Source organism: Saimiri boliviensis, chromosome 5 (genome assembly GCF_048565385.1).
Source record: "Saimiri boliviensis isolate mSaiBol1 chromosome 5, mSaiBol1.pri, whole genome shotgun sequence".
NCBI lineage: Eukaryota > Metazoa > Chordata > Mammalia > Primates > Cebidae > Saimiri > Saimiri boliviensis.
In genome coordinates, this window is record NC_133453.1 from 71,089,938 (window position 1) to 71,108,119 (window position 18,182).

The following is an 18,182-nucleotide window of genomic DNA, read 5'->3' on the forward strand; positions in this document are numbered from 1 at the left end:
AAAATATGTGTTCAATTATAAAGTGGAGGAGTCTGACAGGAATGAATCAATTACTCCCTTTTCCAAAATTCAGTCTGTGAATAAAGTCTCATTCACACCAGATCTACAGTTGAATCTATTTCAAAACTTTTTTTTTCCAATAGATTATAGATTTTTCTCCCTTTGGACTAAATGTATACATATTTAGGTCCTTGAGGGAGATTAACACACAGACTTCATTTTAAAAACACCAAGTGCCAAGAAATTAATTGGTTTAAAAATGTTAAATTTACTATGGTTACTATCAAAATGTTTTAAAAATATATACTGATACGATTTAAATATCTCTACTAGCCATTCTCAAATCTGACATCCCCACTGCTCATCAAATATGCACATCAGGTTGTTCTACTTTATAGTAAAGATAGGCAAAGGGCCCGACGGCCACATTTGGGTTTGTAAATAAAGTTTTATTGAAACACAGCCATACTTATTTGTTTACTTATTCTCTATGGCAGTTTTCTTGCTAGAATGGCAGTGTTGAGAAGTTGAAACAGAAATTACATGTCCCGCAAACTTAAAATATTTATTACCTGGCCCTTTACAGAAAAGCATTATGACCTGTCTTAGAGTCACATCAAAAGACATATTAAGGGAAAGTGTCATATTGAAAGAGTCATATTATCTAAGATGTGGCAATTGCATAGGCTCATGGCCAACTTCACCACATTTTTGTCAGACCAAAAAATGTGTAAGAGATTTAATTTTCATAGCTGTCCTGATATAGCCCATTAAATATTACTCTCAAAATTCAGAAAAACTATAAAGAAAGAATTCTGGCAGGTACTGCCATCAAAATTCTCATGATCAAGTATAACCACAACTTCAAAACAATCTGAAAAGCAAGGAGACTTCACAAGCTTGTTTGGATACAGCATTATTTTCTCTACTGCTAGATGTGCCATTACTTTTTGGCTTCTAGAAACATAAATAAATGAAATAACCATTGTATAAGTAGTGTTTACCCAACCTTTCTCCTGTGCAACATTTATGGCCTTATTTCAAGATCCAGAACTCATAATCTTGTCTACTGTGAATTATTTAGTTAATATTTAATTTTTAATTGATTTTTATCACCATGGAAAAGGATACAATAAAATTTTATTTGCACAATAGAAAACAGTAAGATAGTGCCCTTGATTAGCTTTCGATGGGCCTGGCCAGAGCATGGAGCTTGATTTGCAACACCCCAAGTTCTCCTTCACGCCTTCCTTCCTCTCCCCAACAAAAGTATACTCTCCAAATGCACTCTGCTTTCAAATGATGTAGATAGTTTTCTGAATTACACACGTCTTTTTTATTTACTGAACTTTAGGTCCTCAGGAGCTCTCTATCACTAAGAGCCTTGCTAAATCACAAGTGCCTAGAGTTGAAGTTCTATACACACCTTCTGGGCTCTGTTTAAATTACTGTTTGCTCAGTCACACAAGTTTGCACAGCTTTTAATGGGGAAAGGTCGCTTCTGAGACATTTAAAACATACTCAACCTAACAATCTTAAGTGATGCAAGGGTTAGCAGAATTAACTCTCCATTTTTTTGTTGTTGTTGTTGTTGCAATAATCCCTGGAACAAAGACAATGATAAACCTTTATGATATCAAATAAACCCATCTGGGCTGAAAACATCCAGAATGATCAGTAGGGGGCAGATTGTGTTCAACTAAAATCAGAAACATCCCAGAACTCAAAAGCCATTGTCCATTTACTACAAAGGCCTTTAGGCCCAAATTCACAATGGGTAAACTGGGACTCAATTTTGTACTTTACATAGAAGATGGAAAAAGTCTCTTTCAGGTCAACCAGGTTGGGATGGCACTGTAAATTGTCAGGAAGGGTTTGGGGAACTCTTCTCATCATCCTCAGCCTTATCCTCCTCATTCTAACTCCTCTTTCTTCAGCTACCTGAGCTCCCACCCGACCCCTCCCAAACACAGAATTCTAGCTGCAGAATTTCCTGGAAGCTGCTTCTGGTCTCTGTGCAGACTTCTGGCCATGCAGGTTTGTTGCTGTTGTTGTTGTTGTTGTTGTTTCCTGGCTGGGATACTTGTGTTTTCTCCTTTTTCGGTTCCTGGCCCCAGCTCACCTTGATGATCTGGTGAATGTCTACCCACCCTCTGATTTGCCTAATTCCCAAGTGCCAAAGGCTCTTCTGTCTGATACTGACATTTCCTCTTAACCACAACTCCATAAACCAAGTATGACTTTGAAACTCTATTTTATATAAAAACGGAGGCACAGGGATGCCACATATTTTTCCCTAGTCACACAGTGAGGACGGGCTAAGCCAGTTCTGAATCCAGTTCTGTGTGACTCCGGGGCTTAGGTATCTAATTACCATAGCAGGTTGCTTCTCAGAAACGGACCTGGGAGGAAAACGACTTTGAGGAAGGAGGCAGGAAAGAGGGGACACTTTGGAAAACACATGTAAGTAAGAGACTAACAAACAGAATAAGGTCAAGGTCTATTCCTGGAAGACAGGAAAAGATGGGGTCAAAAACAAAGGTGCAACAGTGAGCCTTCAGTGGAAGGGGTGCCTCTTCTCAGGAGGCCTAAGGGAAGGACAGATGAATGGGTTCGTTTAGATTTATGGGGATGGAAACTGAAGGAGTTCATGACCTCAGGGAGAGTGATAGAGGTATAAGCAGCCAAAGTGGTGTTTTCCTGAGGCCCCTAGAATTGACTTGAGAGAAACTTCCCAGAAGAAAGTGAATGACCCAACCTCCCAAGGGCCAGCAAGACCTCCTGAGAAGTAAGTGGGATTCCTGAGGCCACAGACTTACAAGCCCAGAGCCCAAGACCAGAGCACCGCGTGGGTCTCTGGAATGCAGCAATGCTGTGGCCCTCTGCAGCACACTGGAAGAACATGCTCCTGGTTATTACCCTCCTGCACCCAGAATTGCAGTACGTGGCTGAGTCTGTGAGAACCAGGGCTGACCAGTGGCTGGTCATCTGACCATGAGATCTAAAGATGTCTAACTTTGACCAGGCACTTGGATGGCTGATTGCCAGCATAAGCTACTACTGAAGGCAGCCTTTGAATAAAAATCTCATGAAAATTGCCCCATGAAACACTTCTTTTCTAGACAATAGTTCTATTGTTCCACCACCAGTCTGCACACAGTGCTGGGTTGCAATGCTTTGATCACAAATGGTAGCTTTTTAAAATGAGCTGCTCTTTTTTCCTGCTCATATGCTGAAGACACAGCAGTAAGAAAGAAACAGGACACAGGCCTAAGACTTGGGAATATCTGCCTCAGAGGAAACCTGAAATTCCAGGGCAGAATATTGTGATTCCAATCATGAGAGTCTGCATGAAAGAGCAACTTCACACATTTGTGAAAGAGAAGTTAAGAGGCCCTCCTGACTGTGTCTACAGGTAGCAGCAGCGAGGTTACAGGGAGAGAAGTCTGCGTCACTCCCCATCCCTGTCAGGGTGATCCGATGTCATCTAGTATGATTTTAGCTTTTCAAGCAAAGAAAGGAAATGCTGATACAATATGAGGTACTACCTGCGAGTGACCTGTGTTTTTTTTGAGACGGAGTCTGGCTTTCTCTCCCAGGTTGGAGTCCAGTGGCCCAATCTCAGCTCACTGCAACCTCTGCCTCTCAGGTTCAAGCGATTCTCCTGCCTCAGCCTCCTGAGTAGCTGGGATTACAGGTGAGCACCACTACACCCAGCTAATTTTTCTTGTTTTTAGTAGAGATGGTGTTTTACCATGTTGGTCAGGCTGGTTTTGAACTCCTGACATCAAGTGATCTGCCTGCCTCATCCTCCCAAAGTGCTGAGATTACAGGCATGAGCCACAGCACCTGGTCTTGGAGTCACATTCTTAGGAAAGACTTAATAATCTAGACCTGAAGTTCTCATGCATTTTGGTCTCAAGACCCCTTCATAGTCTTAAAAATATTGAGAACATCAAATAGTATTTGTTTATGAGGCTATATCTATCAGTATTTACCATACCTACTGTTAAAACTGAGAAATTTTTAAAAATATTTAAAATGCATTAATTTGTTTTAAACAAACTCCATTACATATTAACAAATTTTTACCAAAAAATTGGCAAGAAGAGTGGCTTTGTTTACATTATTGCAAATCTCTTTAATGTCTGGCTTATTACAAGAGAGTTGTATTCTCATAACCCTGTATACATTTAATCTGTTGACAGATGTTGTTTTGGTTGAAGTACATGGTGAAAACCCAGTGTCACAAAGATATATAGCTAGAAAAGAAGTAACTAAATAGTACTTAATAGTTACGGATATTTTTCTTTGGCACTGTACTAAAATTTGTCAAGTCAGATAGTCTTAAAAATTGCTTGTAATATGAATCTAAAACCATAACAATAACATTTTTATATTGTTACATTAAAATCCATTGGTCTGTTTTGCTCTCTGAACGGATCTTTCACTCATGCATGATTTTATAACATCATGCATTAAAGTTATGTGGAAAATATTGGTTCACGGAGTAGTGAGTTTTTAAATAAAATATTTTTGAAAATCACATTTGTTAATATCACTACCAATCTCATCAGAAAAGTCAAGGATTGAGATGCTGTCAAGCTCCTGTTGGTATATTCAAGCTTTCTGAATATCTCATTTTTGCTTGAAAGCTTGAGTTTATCACTGACAACAAATAATGTCAGTTGCTTTTTTTCTGAGATGGAGTCTTGCTCTGTCACCCAGGTTGGAGTTCAGTGGTGCCATCTCAGCTCACTGCAGCCTCTGCCTCTCGGGTTCAAGCAATTCTCCGGCCTCAGCCTCCTGAGTAGCTGGGTCTACAAGTGTGCGCTGCCAAACCTGGTTAATTTATGTATTTTTTAGTAGAGACAGGGTTTCACCATATTGACCAGGATGGTCTTGATCTCCTGACCTCATGATCCGACCACCTTGACCTCTCAAAAGTGCTGGGATTACAGGCGAGAGCCACTGTGCCCAGTCTCAGTTGCTTTCTTTGAAACAACTTGGTAAGTTTATTTTGTGCTTTTTCCAAATACACAAGTTGGAATAACCACAGTTTGTTATTCTTTCAAGTAAAAATGGGGTTCTATGAAAAACAGATCAGCTCCAAATACCAAGAATTGCATTTCTTAAGACAGACACCACTGCATACCAATTTAATCATATAAAATATTCTTTTTCAATATATATTCAAGAAGAGAGATTTAATAAAATTAATACTGTTGGCTCTCCATTGTCCATGGGTTCTGCATTCATAGATTCAACCAACCATAAATTGAAAACTTAAAAAAAAATGGATGGTGTATATATATATATGGTTGTGTCTGAATTAGAAAAATGGATAATTCTGAACATGTATAGAATATATAAACTTTTTTCTTGTCATTATTCCCTAAGAAATACAGTGTAACTATTAACATTGCATTTACATGGCATTAGGTATTATGTAATCTAGAGATGATTTAAAGCAGGCGTCCCCAAACCACGGCCCGAAGGCCACATGCAGCCCCCTGAGGCCATTTATCCAGCCCCCCGCCGCACTTGAAGGGGCACCTCTTTCATTGGTGGTCAGTGAGAGGAGCACAGTATGTGGCAGCCCTCCAACAGTCTGAGGGACAGTGAACTGGCCCCCTGTGTAAAAAGTTTGGGGATGCCTGATTTAAAGTATATGGAAGGACATGCATAGGTTGTACACAAATATACCATTTTATTTTAAATTATTTTAATTTAATTTTTTTTTGAGATAGGGTCTTGCTATGTTGGCCAGGCTGGTCTTAAATTCCTGGGCTCAAGCCATCTGCCCACCTCAGCCTCCCAAAGGGCTGGGATTACAGGTGTGAGCCACTGCAATTGGCCAAATACGACACCATTTTATATAAAAGAACCAAGCATCCATGAATTTTGGTATCCTCGGTGGCAGCAGGGAGTCAAGGAGGAGGGTCCTGGAACCAATTCCCCATGGATACTGAGGGACAACTATAGTTTTTACTGCTTCATCAAGAGCATTCTTAGGTAAAACTGGCCATTTTTTCTTTCTGCAAGAGTGTGGCAGTGAAGAATATAATGGCTACTATTGGCAGTAGTTTGGTGCCACCACCAGCAATTTTGCCCATGATTTCTTTTGCATTCTCAGTGAAAATTTCAACACTATGAGAAAGGCAAATGACATCTTAGTACTATTATAAAACGTTTTGCCCTTGCAGGCCTCCTGAAACGGTCTCAGGGATTGTCAGGGATTCAAAGGTCACATTTTGAAAGGTACTGATTTAGATAAATTATTTCCAAATATTGTCCTAGGAAATGATAACTAGCCATATTATTATTAACATCTGCACCAGTGAGGATAAGCTAGGACATGCAGCCATTACAAAGTCCTTAAAACCTCAGTGGCTTAAAACGAAGGCTTATTTCTTACTCATTAAATGTTATCATGGGTTGGAGGCCAGGGGACTCTGCTTGCCTGAGGCACTAAGGGACCCAGCCTGACGGAGCAGCCCCCATCTCCAGTGTTACTAATCCCCTGTGCTAAATATGGGAGCTCTAGAGAATCTCATGCTGGCAACTAAATACTCCAGCCCAGAAGTGGCTCAAATCAATGTTGCTCACAGCCCACCAGTCATATGGCCCCACTCAATCACAAAATGGGGAGGCTGGCTGAGACGCACAATCCTGGGTGTGCCTGAGAGCGAAGAGCTCACAGTATCTGGCAGGTGCCTTAATGACTACAAAGAAAGGCTATATTTATGGAGCATTTATGATGTGCCAGGCACTGTTCTAAGTACATGTATTACTTATTTACACTTACAACACACCCATGAGGTAGGTTATGTGAACTCCATTCTTCGGATCAGGAAACCAACACACAGAAAGGTAAAGTAACTTGCTCAAGGTCACATCGAATTAGGAGTGGTGCTGGGCAGGCAGACAAACTCCAGAGCCCATGCCTTTAACATCTAAGCCATACTGCACCTCTAACAATGTTTTCCCCTATCTAGGACAAAATGAGAAAAATAAGGACTTTTACTTACTGATAAATTTAAAGGACTGTCCTTTATTACAAGATGTCCTTTCTCCCTTTCTTTTATGTTAAAATACCCTTTCCTTTATAAATCAATGGTGTTAATGGTAGGTGCTTTCTGACTTTCCTCACTGGGTCATTATGTGCCAGGTACTGCTCTATGTGTCAAGCACCATACTACATAGTTTTATGTATGTTATTTTATTTAATTCTATTCCATGCTGCTTCCTCATAAGAAGATTAAAACATGCATTTTCCTTTCCCCGAAAACTAACTGAAGCAGGCAAGATTTGGAGCATAACATGGCCCCCAAAGGCATCTAAAGCACGCATAGTAATGGGGGTCTAGTTCTTCTCTGAAAGTCAGCAGACAGCTAACGCAAGCTCATCAATAAGTTTCTTACTAGACTAAATCATACCTCTCTCTGTCAGGAATTTTTTATAAGATGTAGTGTTTCTCTCGGGTTCAAGACCAAAAGAGCAACAAGTTGATCTCCCCAGCTGAGCCCTGGAACTCTGCCAGGGATGCTTTCCTGAGAAGGACTCTGAACACAAGCAGAACTCATTGGCCAAGGGCCCAGGCCTTCAAGCCAAACAGCAGCTTAGTTAAAAGGGACATAGGGTTTAGACATAAGCAAGCTGTTCTGAGCTCCCACACAAAAATATTTATTAGCTTCCTTTGGAAATTTTAGATGGCAGGAGAAATGTTCATTGGGAACAGGTGCTAAAGGACAAAAATTTTAACAAAAATTAAGCCTTGGGAAATAAAAGATGTTTTAAACATCTTTTATTTTTCATCTAATCTTCCCTCTGGAAAGACTAATAATATTTCTCATCACTGACCAAGTAAGTCCCAACTCTGAAAATGATGAAAGGAGAGGCAATGTGCTCTGTCACCATGAAGATGACAAGTTCTCCCCTCATTTTTAAACTTCAGATTCTATGTGGAAATAGAGCGATTTTTTAAAAAAAGAGGCCAAGAAGAAGAGTTTATGGATACAAAAGCCATTTTAGAAAGATTTGTGAACCCATTAAAAATCAAAATAAGTGATTCGTAAACCTATTTAAAGAACTGATTCTAAGAGTCCGAGGCATGCATTTAGATCCAGTGTTTATAAATCCTGGTACCTGTTTGAAAATGGCCACTGACACTCATTGTCATCTAATATGGGAGCCAAAGAAAAATTTTGATAACCCTTCTATTAACAATCTCATGAACAGTTTTCCGAAGTTGATTTCTGTACTATATGGCCGATGAGTGTCTTCAAACATCCCCCTTCCGTAATAAGGAAGCAGGCTATTTTTAGAAGGTTCAGTTAATAGTTCCAATACAGAAGGTGGAGAGTGCATCTGGCAGACAGACCGTGCCACAAATCCTCACTGACGGCCAGAACAGCAGGTCCTCCAAGTAGGAGCTTAATGAGGACAGAACTGCCAAGCACCCCTGGGGCCATTCAGCAAGATGTGAAGGGCAAAAGCAAGCACTGTGGCTCCCTAATGAGAGATGGCAGCGGAGGAAAAGGCCTTCCTAATCAAAACCTGTGCCAAGGAATAAGCATGTCTGGTAGTGGCCAAATTCCCATTTTGTGCAAGAAACAAGAATAAACCAGCTGTATCAGGAATGCACAAATGTAATCTGACCAGTAGAAGGCAGAGCTGATAGCTACCTAAAACAAGCTATAGGTGTTGACTAGGAAAAAATACACAATCGATTTCTAAACACTGACAATATATACAGGCCTAGGATCAATTCCACAGACCTTACTATAAAATTATCCCTTTTACAGGTGTGTTTCACTGATGCTACAGATGTTAAAGTAATACAAAATGATACACTTTGATCCTCCAGAATAATTCACCTATGAAAATTATTGAGATAATGGTTATTTGGCTTAAAGCAATTGATATGGATTGGATTTGTCTCCCCTCCCAAATCTCATGTTGAAATGTAATCCCCAAATACGAATGGGCCTGATGAGAGGTGACTGGATCCTGGGTGTGGTTTCTCATGGTTTAACATCATCCCCAACTGGTGCTGTCATCAAGATAGTGAGTCCTCATGAGATCTAATTGTTCAAAGGTCTGTGGAACCTCTCTCTCTTTTTCGCTTCTGCTCCACCATGTAAGACATGCCATGCCTCTCCTTCACCTTCTGCCACGATTATAAGTTTCCTGTGGCCTCCCCAGAAACCAAGCAGATCCCAGCATCATGCTTCCTGCACAGCCGATGGAACCATGAGCTAATTAAACCTTTTTTCTTTACAAATTACCCAGTCTCAACTATTTTTTTTTTCCTTTGAGACAAGGTCTGGTTCTATGACCCAGGCTGGAGTGCAGTGGTGCCATGTTGGCTCACTTGGTACACAACACCACGCCTGGCTAAATTTTGTGTTTTTTGTAGAGATAGGGTTTTGCTATGTTGCTCAGGCTGGTCTTGAACGCATGAACTCAAGAGATCAACCCACCTGCCTCAGCCTCCCAATGTGCTGGGATTGTAGGCGTGAGCCACCATACTCAGCCATAGTTATTTCTTTACAACAGTGAGAGAACAAACTAATATAGCAATAAAGACTTCCTGAACCCTGCTGGCTCACTGAAAAGCCATGTTCCACTTGTGATAAGAAAGCTCGAGCTAGTGGAGGGATGTGGTAACTTCTGATATAGCAATGTCTTACTGGGACTAGGCTTCTGGAAGCCAACGACAGCTACTCCTGTTTTTTGACTCTGGATGGTACCTCTAGTTGTCACTAAGCAAGAGAAGAACCAATAAAATGGCAGAGCTATGAAAGGCTTACTACCTGTAGTGTCAGGAGCATGGCAAGGCAAGGATTGTGGACATGTCTAATCTAAGCATGAATCAAAGGGCTCTTCTTGGTAAGCCTAGCCTCTAATTCATTCCTACATTGCATGGCCCTGAGAAACGTATGTAAACTCACTCTGTACATCAATTTTTCCAGGTTAAATGAATGTTCTAGCTCTCTCTTTGTTATGTAAGTGTTTTATGTGACTACCTAGATAAAAGTTCTCCTCAAAAAAAGAAAATAAAATACCACATGAACCTTGCACAGTATCTGGCACATAGAAAATAATCAGTCTATATGTGTTGACACTGCACGACCAAAGAAGGCACTCTCATGTAGGACAGAAGAGACCCACTTGGCATGCCATCACTGAAGAGTCTTTAAATGATTTCAGAAACCAACCCAGAGTATTGGGTACAATGAGTAAGGGAATCACAAGTTGTGAGTGTCAAAGAGTCATCTGTTATGCCCAACCTCACCTTGATAGGGACCATCTACTTCTTCTGAGAATCAGTTGGTTTATACCATATTAAGGGTCTTGTAGCCATACAAGTCAGAAAAGACAGCTTTTTGCCAGCCAAGTAAGCCACTGCTGTAGGATGGTGGAAGGAGCATATGTGGGTAAGGGGGGCTCAGGTAGCAGGCCCACAGACTCTTAAATGCTTTTCAGCTGCCACTTGGATACCAGATGACTTAGCAGATGACTGGTCTAACCAAAAAATGACACACTGCAGTATTGTTGTCCATCATAATGTAAAGAAACTGATTTTGCTTATTCAATTACCCTCAACTTACTGATCCTCACCATGAGCAGTCACAGGGGTGCAAAGATGAACATATCTTGCTTGTCAGGGACTAAATGCTTGTGCCCCTCTCAAATATATATATATATTAAAACTCTAACCCCCAAAGTGATAGTATTAGGACATGGGGCCTTTTGGCAGAAGCCCTTGTGAATGGGATTTGTGCCCTTAGAAGGAAGGTCTCATAGAGCCGTCTTGCCCCTCCACCATGTGAGGACACACTGAGAAGGCTGTCATCTCAAAGTGAGCCACTGCCAGACACTGAATCTGCTGGTGCCTCAACTTCCAGAACTATGAGAAATCGATTTTATAAGCTACTCAGTCAGTCTGGCATTTTGTTATATTAGCTCAATTGGACTAAGGGTTAAAAGTGTGTTTTATCCTCCAAGTATTTGAGCTTTGTCTTGAAGGTTTTAGAAATATAACTCTTAGGCAGCAGATAAACAAGAATGACTACTTTCATCTGGGACAGGTGGAAATCAGATCACAGTTCACAGTAGTCTCTTAAACGGTACTTTAATAGAGTGGGCAAAAGGAGAGGGAACTCTACGTGTGTCAGTGATATTAAGGAAGTTGGTACAAGTAGTGGCAAAAAAGAAAGCAAAGGAAAACATCTTAGGTGACATGACTGTTGGTTATAATGGTTAATGGAGGAAGAACAAGACTAGAAGTCCATATCTTCAGTCAGGAGCACTATGTGTGTAAGGCTTATTCATAAAATAAGTATAAATAATAAAATAATAAAATAAACTGGACCTTTGAGTTATTGTCAGGACTAATGGTATAATGTACAAAAATAACACAATATATGTTGGGTATCCCTTACCCAAATGCTTGGGATTAGAAGTGTTTTGAACTTTGGATTTCTCTGGATTCTCGAATGTTTGCATTATACTTACAGATTTGCATCCCAAACATAAACGTGTGAAATGCAAAATGCTCCAATGAGCATTTACTTTGGGTACCATGTTAGCACTAAGAAAGTATCAAATTTCAGAGAATTTTGGATTTTCAGATTTAGTGTTATTTAACCAATCCTATCATCTGTGACTACAGATGTGGAAGTATGGACCCAGAGAGAACGTGGGGCAGAAGAGAAACATTTCAAAATTAATGGCATGAAGCTTATGGTTGGAAGTGTCAGGAAGTATAAACTCTATCATCCAAGGAGATGGCATCCTGTAATTCAGGTCCAGAACTCTGGTGCACCCAAACATGTAGAGTATGGGGCATTAAGACAAAGGGCAGCAAGATGACTTTGAAGGATTGATTCAAATATGGTACCAGGGAAAAATAAGCAGTAAAGAGCCAGAAGTGCTGATTCTGCCCAGAAGCTGGTAGGATGAAAGCCAGAATAAGTGGATTCAACACGTAGGGGGTCATATAAAAGTGATTCCAGTGGAGGGGACAGGTGGAAACCAGATCACAGTTCGCTTAGGAACACTGCATTTCTGAGACATATTTTGATACTGGATAACCCTGCAATTGGGGAATTAATTCTGTAGGGTTGAAACACTGAGACTTTACTCTCTCCCAGGAGCTACAAATACACTTTTTATTTAATTTGGAGAACAGAGGGACTTGGGAATTAGACTGAGAGAGAATTACTGCTTTGGGGATTCACTGCTATATTATTACATGGAGAAAAGAATGCTGAGTTTTAGGGGAAGAGTGAAGAACCAATAGAAACAAAATATAAAACAGCACAAACAAAAATAGAGAACTTTCTGTAATAATGCAGCAGGTAGTACTAACCTAGGGCTGCCAGGAGAACAGGGGTGAGTGCCTTTGAGAGTCTACACCCACCTGCTAAGGGCCATTAAAGATGCATGTTTGCAAGCACTTTATGACATAACTGCTCTTACCTTTCTTTTAATATCAGTGAACTGCGAAAACATTAAAGACCAATAAAATGACAGCTCCAGGATGTAATAGTAGTGAAGGTCAGTTGTGAGTGGCTGAAGGTAAAAGAAAAAAAGGAAAGATTAATAGTTAATAGGGAACTCAATTTGTATCCCAGACATCTCAAGCTCACTGCTCAAAAGTAACATGGTCTCGCACCTGCACAAAGGCAGTTCCTGCCCTATTCTCTTTGTAGATAATGGGGCTTTGAGGATAACTTTCATCCACAGCTTGATGATATTACTCTCATTTCATCTCCAACTCAAAAAGCATTAATTAGCATGAACATCTGGGACTCGATTCATTATTCCGTTTAACAATAGCATTTGTGATTCTTTGTCACGAATATCTGCAAGATTCCTTAAGCAACTTGAAAAAAAAAATTCGAATACAAAGAGTAACCCTGGACGACTGCTGTGAGTATAGGGACAAGAAGGTAGGTGACAGGAACTGGAGTACCGTATGGATCACTGAGGCAGGGTTTCACGTTCTGCATTAATCAGAAAGCTTTTTTTACTATTAGAAAATGTTCAGCACATTTCAAATATCAAAAATAATTTTCAAAAATATTTATTAAAAGATCGGAGGGACAGGAAGGCTGCCAGAAGATGCCAGACTAGGCACCCAGCCAGGATATCAGATCATACCTCAGATCCACAGTTTAGCAGGTATAAAACTTGGGTCTTAGTTTACTTATTTATAAAATGGAAGTGATACCTGCTTTAACTGCTTCAGAGGCTCAGGGTTGAGGGGACACTCAGAGAGGCAGTGGAAGTCAGGAATATTTATTTTGCACATAATCCCAGTAAAAATATTTTCAATGAGTTCTTTTTAATTGTTATATTGAGTTATAATGAAATGTCTTGGTTTATCAAAATGAGTGAAAAACCTTTGAAACTCATCACACAAAGTACATACCCCTACACACAAGACAATACCATATATAGTAAATATAATCAAAATGTAAATGTTTTGTACACCAATAGCAGCATCATTAATGACTATCAGGAGAAGCTGGCACTCACCAACTCTAAGCATGGCAATCATGGAAAAGTTGTCCCACATAGATCTTTGACAACAAAATACACAATGGGGCAGGATACTGCAACCAGCAATCCTAAAGTCTAAATGACAATGAGCACTTCTGTGGACTGAAGCTTGTGTCCTCCCAATATTCAAAGACGAAGCCTAATTGCAATGTGATAGTATATGGAGGCAGGGCCTTTGGAAGGTAATTAGGTCATCAGAGCGGAGCCCTCATGAATACAGTTAGTGCCCTTATAAGAACATGATCTCTTAGGGTATTCTCTTGCAGCAGCCTGAACTGAGACAAACTGGAGAGAATATATTTCCCACTGAACTGTCCTTTTGAAAGTTGAAGGCATTAATGATGAAGGATGGATATTCAGGGCAGATGGATGACTGCAATAAAGTTTAGAAAACTGGGCCCTGGTTCAGGACCCTTTGAGCCAGGGGTAAATTTTAGTTTTAATGAGATTCTCTTACTTCCACATGACCACCTGTGGAAAGGCCCCAGAGGAATTACAAGGGCAAGTTAGAGTGCATCTGGAAACCACAGAGTTCATGGAGAGCATCCCATTATAATAATTACTGTGTCTGAGGAGTGCTTTGCAGTTGACAATGCTCACTCACATGTTAATTTCTTTGGTTCTCATAAAAATCCCATAAAATTAGTACTGTAATTCTAGACCTAGATTGTATAGTTGACATGAAGTTGCTGTCGGTTAATTCAGGTTAAGAGGCTAAGCCTAGGTCTCACAGCTAGTGAGGCCCGATGACCACCAACTAGGATATCTCATGTCCAACTTGTGCTTCCTATTGCAAGCTATACAAAGTTCAACTGAACGCAACTTCACATTATTTTAACCTTAAAATATACACAGGTATATGAAATTATTTAATATGTTACAAATAATATATGTATTTATATACAGTAAGTGTATCTGTAATAAAATTGAAGTAGACCACTACTTTTTCATCTAAAAGTCTGTTCAATGATTTATTTAACATATATGCTAAAGACATAAATATGTTTCATAAGCATGCTCAGTCTTTAGAAGTACCCTCAGGGCTCAGACTGACTTGGAACAGCAATCTGCATATTTACACTGGCATGCTTACACACAAAGTACTATAATTACATACACAATAATTGTATGCTGTCTAATCCCCCCCACACACAAATCTGCTAATATTCTTTATTACTATATGGCATTTTCAAAGATGGCCACCGTTCCCATGAGAGATTGTGAGTTTGTCCTACATTTCGGGGGCTATATGCTGAATTACACAGAAGACAATCTTGACCTGAGTCCTCACAGATAGCATCTTGCCTTTCATACTAGCCATGTTTCCTCTTTTTAAAAACAACTATCCACCAGACCCTCAGACTTTCACGTTGAATCTACAGTGCTACCTGTGAAATCCTCTGCAGCTACAGCATAGTCCATAGCTCTAGCAACTCATTTTCTCAGAAATAAGCAAGTTCTCAGCTCCAGCCATGAACATGAAAGTTATTCTGGACTAAATTACAGTTAGAAAGAAGAGTAGGTATTACATTTCATTTGGCATTTCTATATACTTTTATAAACAGAAATGCAGACATATATGGATTTTGCCACTCACGATACCATTACAGGACACAAAGAGCCTTAGGTGACAATGTTCCAAGTATGGTAAACAGCAGTCAGGCCTGAAAATTATAACTGTACAAAATAAGCTATTGGTTTTAACACTGTTTTAGTCTCTATTAAATATCTTCTGAATGCTCAGCTCTCTTGCCATGTTCTATTGCTTATTTATAATCTTTTCTAATGTGAATAAACCACTCGAAAAAGATAAAAATGCAACCTGGAGTTCCATTTCAGTGTGTCCTTAACATCGAACTAGCTTAAGGAGTATCCAGTGCCAGTCCCCACCCTCTGGCATGACACCGTGTAACAGACGAAACAGGGCAGGCCTGTTCCTCAAAAGCCTGTGCACTCCCCAAAGACCAAACACCCCAAGATACAACCCAAAGAAACCCCAAACAAAAAGCTTAAGTTGCTTATTATAATGTATGATACGTCTCTTCATTTTGTCACCAAAATACCTAGCTGCATTTGCTTCTCTTACATAACATATCCCAACTGAACATGGAGTTATAGAAATTTCTCAGCTAGAAACTTTTAGACAAGTCCCAGCTTTGATATTTAAATATTAACTGATCTGGGGACCACAACAACACAGGCTAATATCACTGAATTCATGGAAAGATGCAAAGGTATGCCAGTGGGCAGAGATTTAAAATGCTTCCTTTCTGGGATATGATTTTAATCTCACTTTCAATGATGCTGTTTTTAGTTGCAGAAGTAATCCTTCCACGTGTCATAGTACAAGCCCATTTTTCTGCACTCAAGGAAATGGTGCTTGATTTACATATTTGGAGGCTGCTTCTAAGCCACAAAGTGAACTGAACTCAGTGTACCTGCTCCAGCCTCACACTTGAGCTTTCCCATTTGCTGCTGAGGCAGGTCTGTGCTATGTCAACGGGACTCCAGACTTACCTCAGTGATTAGAAGCAGATCAGCTGTTAGGAGCAGGAATTTTCCACCTGTTGAACTGATTGATCCTATTCCCTTGCAAATATACTTTCCAAGCTGACTCCATCTGCTAGGGCAATAGGGCCTTGATTCTGAACTTCACTAAGAATAATGCACAAATTACTATCCTCACTAGATTACATCCAGCACTCATCAGCGGGAGTGGAGCCAAAAACGAAGGTGGCTGCCCAACCTGTTGGGGCCTGCCTGAGACCATGAAATTGACCTAAGGTAGACACTTTATGTGTGTAAAAACCCACACAATAATGCCTCCTTACCTGATAGGGGTAGTTGTACCAGCAGTGCCTCGTATTCCACAACCAGGGGGTCTGAAAAAAATGACAAAGAAATATTTTACGTATTTTAGAAAGTGGATAAGAGGACAAAAAAGGTTTACGATAGGCTCTTGCCCCAATATTTTGGGATTTCAATAATTTACCTGTGTGAGAACTGAAGAACTTTAAAACAGCTAGGCCTAAGATATTAAAACAACTAGTAGCATACAGTATATTCTCTTTTGGTAATCTAAACTCCACTGGTAGTATTTCAGGCTGCTTCTGGGATGCAGTCCCAGCTGGTGTTTTTTTTCCTCTTTTGCTGGTCACTTAGATATATTCCTGCTGCATAACCAGCCTCAACAGCAGGGCCCTGCAGGGGTCTCACAGAAACCAGATGTAAATCCTCCATCTCACTCTTATCTGTAAACACTGATGACAGTTAGTATAAACTGCCCTGAAACTCCTCAGACTCAATCTTTACCAAGCGACATTATTCATGCCTTTACCAGGATTCAGCAATAGGTAGGCACACTTCTTATTTCAGAAGCACACCTCAAAATAACCCTCACAGCACATGCCAAATCCTGACCTTCGGTCAAGGTCTTTTTACGACAAAACAATTATTCTTAATTTGAGGGTAATTACTTGCCTTATGATACAGTATAATTAAGCAGGAAAATCTCAGTGTACACACAGATTCCAAACATTTGTAATAATCAGGGAGGGGTTGGTATGAATTCAAAGAGACAGCCGAATTATCCAATAAGACCAGCACAAACTTTTTTATAGGCTCAAAATAATTTCAAAATAAGCACTAATGTTATAATTCTTTTGCATGCCTTATCTACAGCTGTCAGCACTTTCTGATATACATCTATATACATTTGATATACATCTATATGTTTCTTACGATTAACTTGCCAACATCTTCATCAGCCCTGTATCATAGGAATGAGGACAATTAGCTTCAGGTGGCTAATATCTGCTGGGTCCGCCTTATGTCCTATATGCTTTTAAAGGCTCCTACAGATGCTAACTTATTTAATCCTTATAGTAGCTACTAGTATTTTTCTTATTTTATAGATAGGTAAATGGAGGCCCCAAGTCTGTGAATAACTACCTAGGTTAAACAGCTAGGCAGTGGCAAAGTTGAAAATCAAACTCAGACTCACTGGCCCCAAACCCAAACATAACCACTGTGCACGCTGTTCCTGAGTCTGATCAAACTGAACCCAATCTCAAGGTAAGGAGCCAGATTCCTATAAAAAGTCATGCACTGTCCTAAACCTATGTTCCAGAATCTTTACATTTTCCTTTCATTCAAGCACTATTCATTTTCTTTCCTTTTTGAGATCTTAATTTGGCTCCTCATTTTGCCATCCGTTCAACACGGTCTGTATCATGTAATCTCCCTGCACTTAACTTCCTAAGTGTCTGAGTTGTATGTCTGGCTGTCTCCTCCATTTCTCTTATCTGTAACATCAATGTTCACTACTGACCTCACAGAGTGATTGTGAAAATCAGATGAGATACTGTGCATAAAAATACTTGGGAGGAGGTTTACTGTGTTTTTATACTTAAGTCAGCAATATGTATCTATTGAAGAAGATGTAAAAAATAAAAAATAAACATAATTTAGATTTTTATCACTGTTAACATTTTATGTATAGTCTATTTTTGTTCTTTTGTTCGTATGCAATATAGTTATAAATATGATACAGATCAATTTACTTTTAAATACCCATATGTATGCATATTTTTTAAAATGTGGGCACA

The 18,182-nt window shown here is 39.7% G+C and overlaps 1 protein-coding gene across 2 annotated transcripts in view; it reads right to left on the reverse strand.

Annotated features, from left to right (window-relative positions):
• Nucleotides 1–18,182, reverse strand: part of CERS6 (ceramide synthase 6) — a 340,615-nt gene that overhangs the window by 70,256 nt on the left and 252,177 nt on the right. For both annotated transcript variants that reach the window (XM_039469926.2, XM_039469927.2), the window contains exons 5-6: nt 16,407–16,457; nt 12,490–12,582 (exon numbers count right to left, since the gene is read on the reverse strand). In XM_039469926.2, the coding sequence (XP_039325860.2) occupies nt 12,490–12,582; nt 16,407–16,457 (144 nt within the window). The remainder of the gene's footprint in view (nt 1–12,489; nt 12,583–16,406; nt 16,458–18,182) is intronic.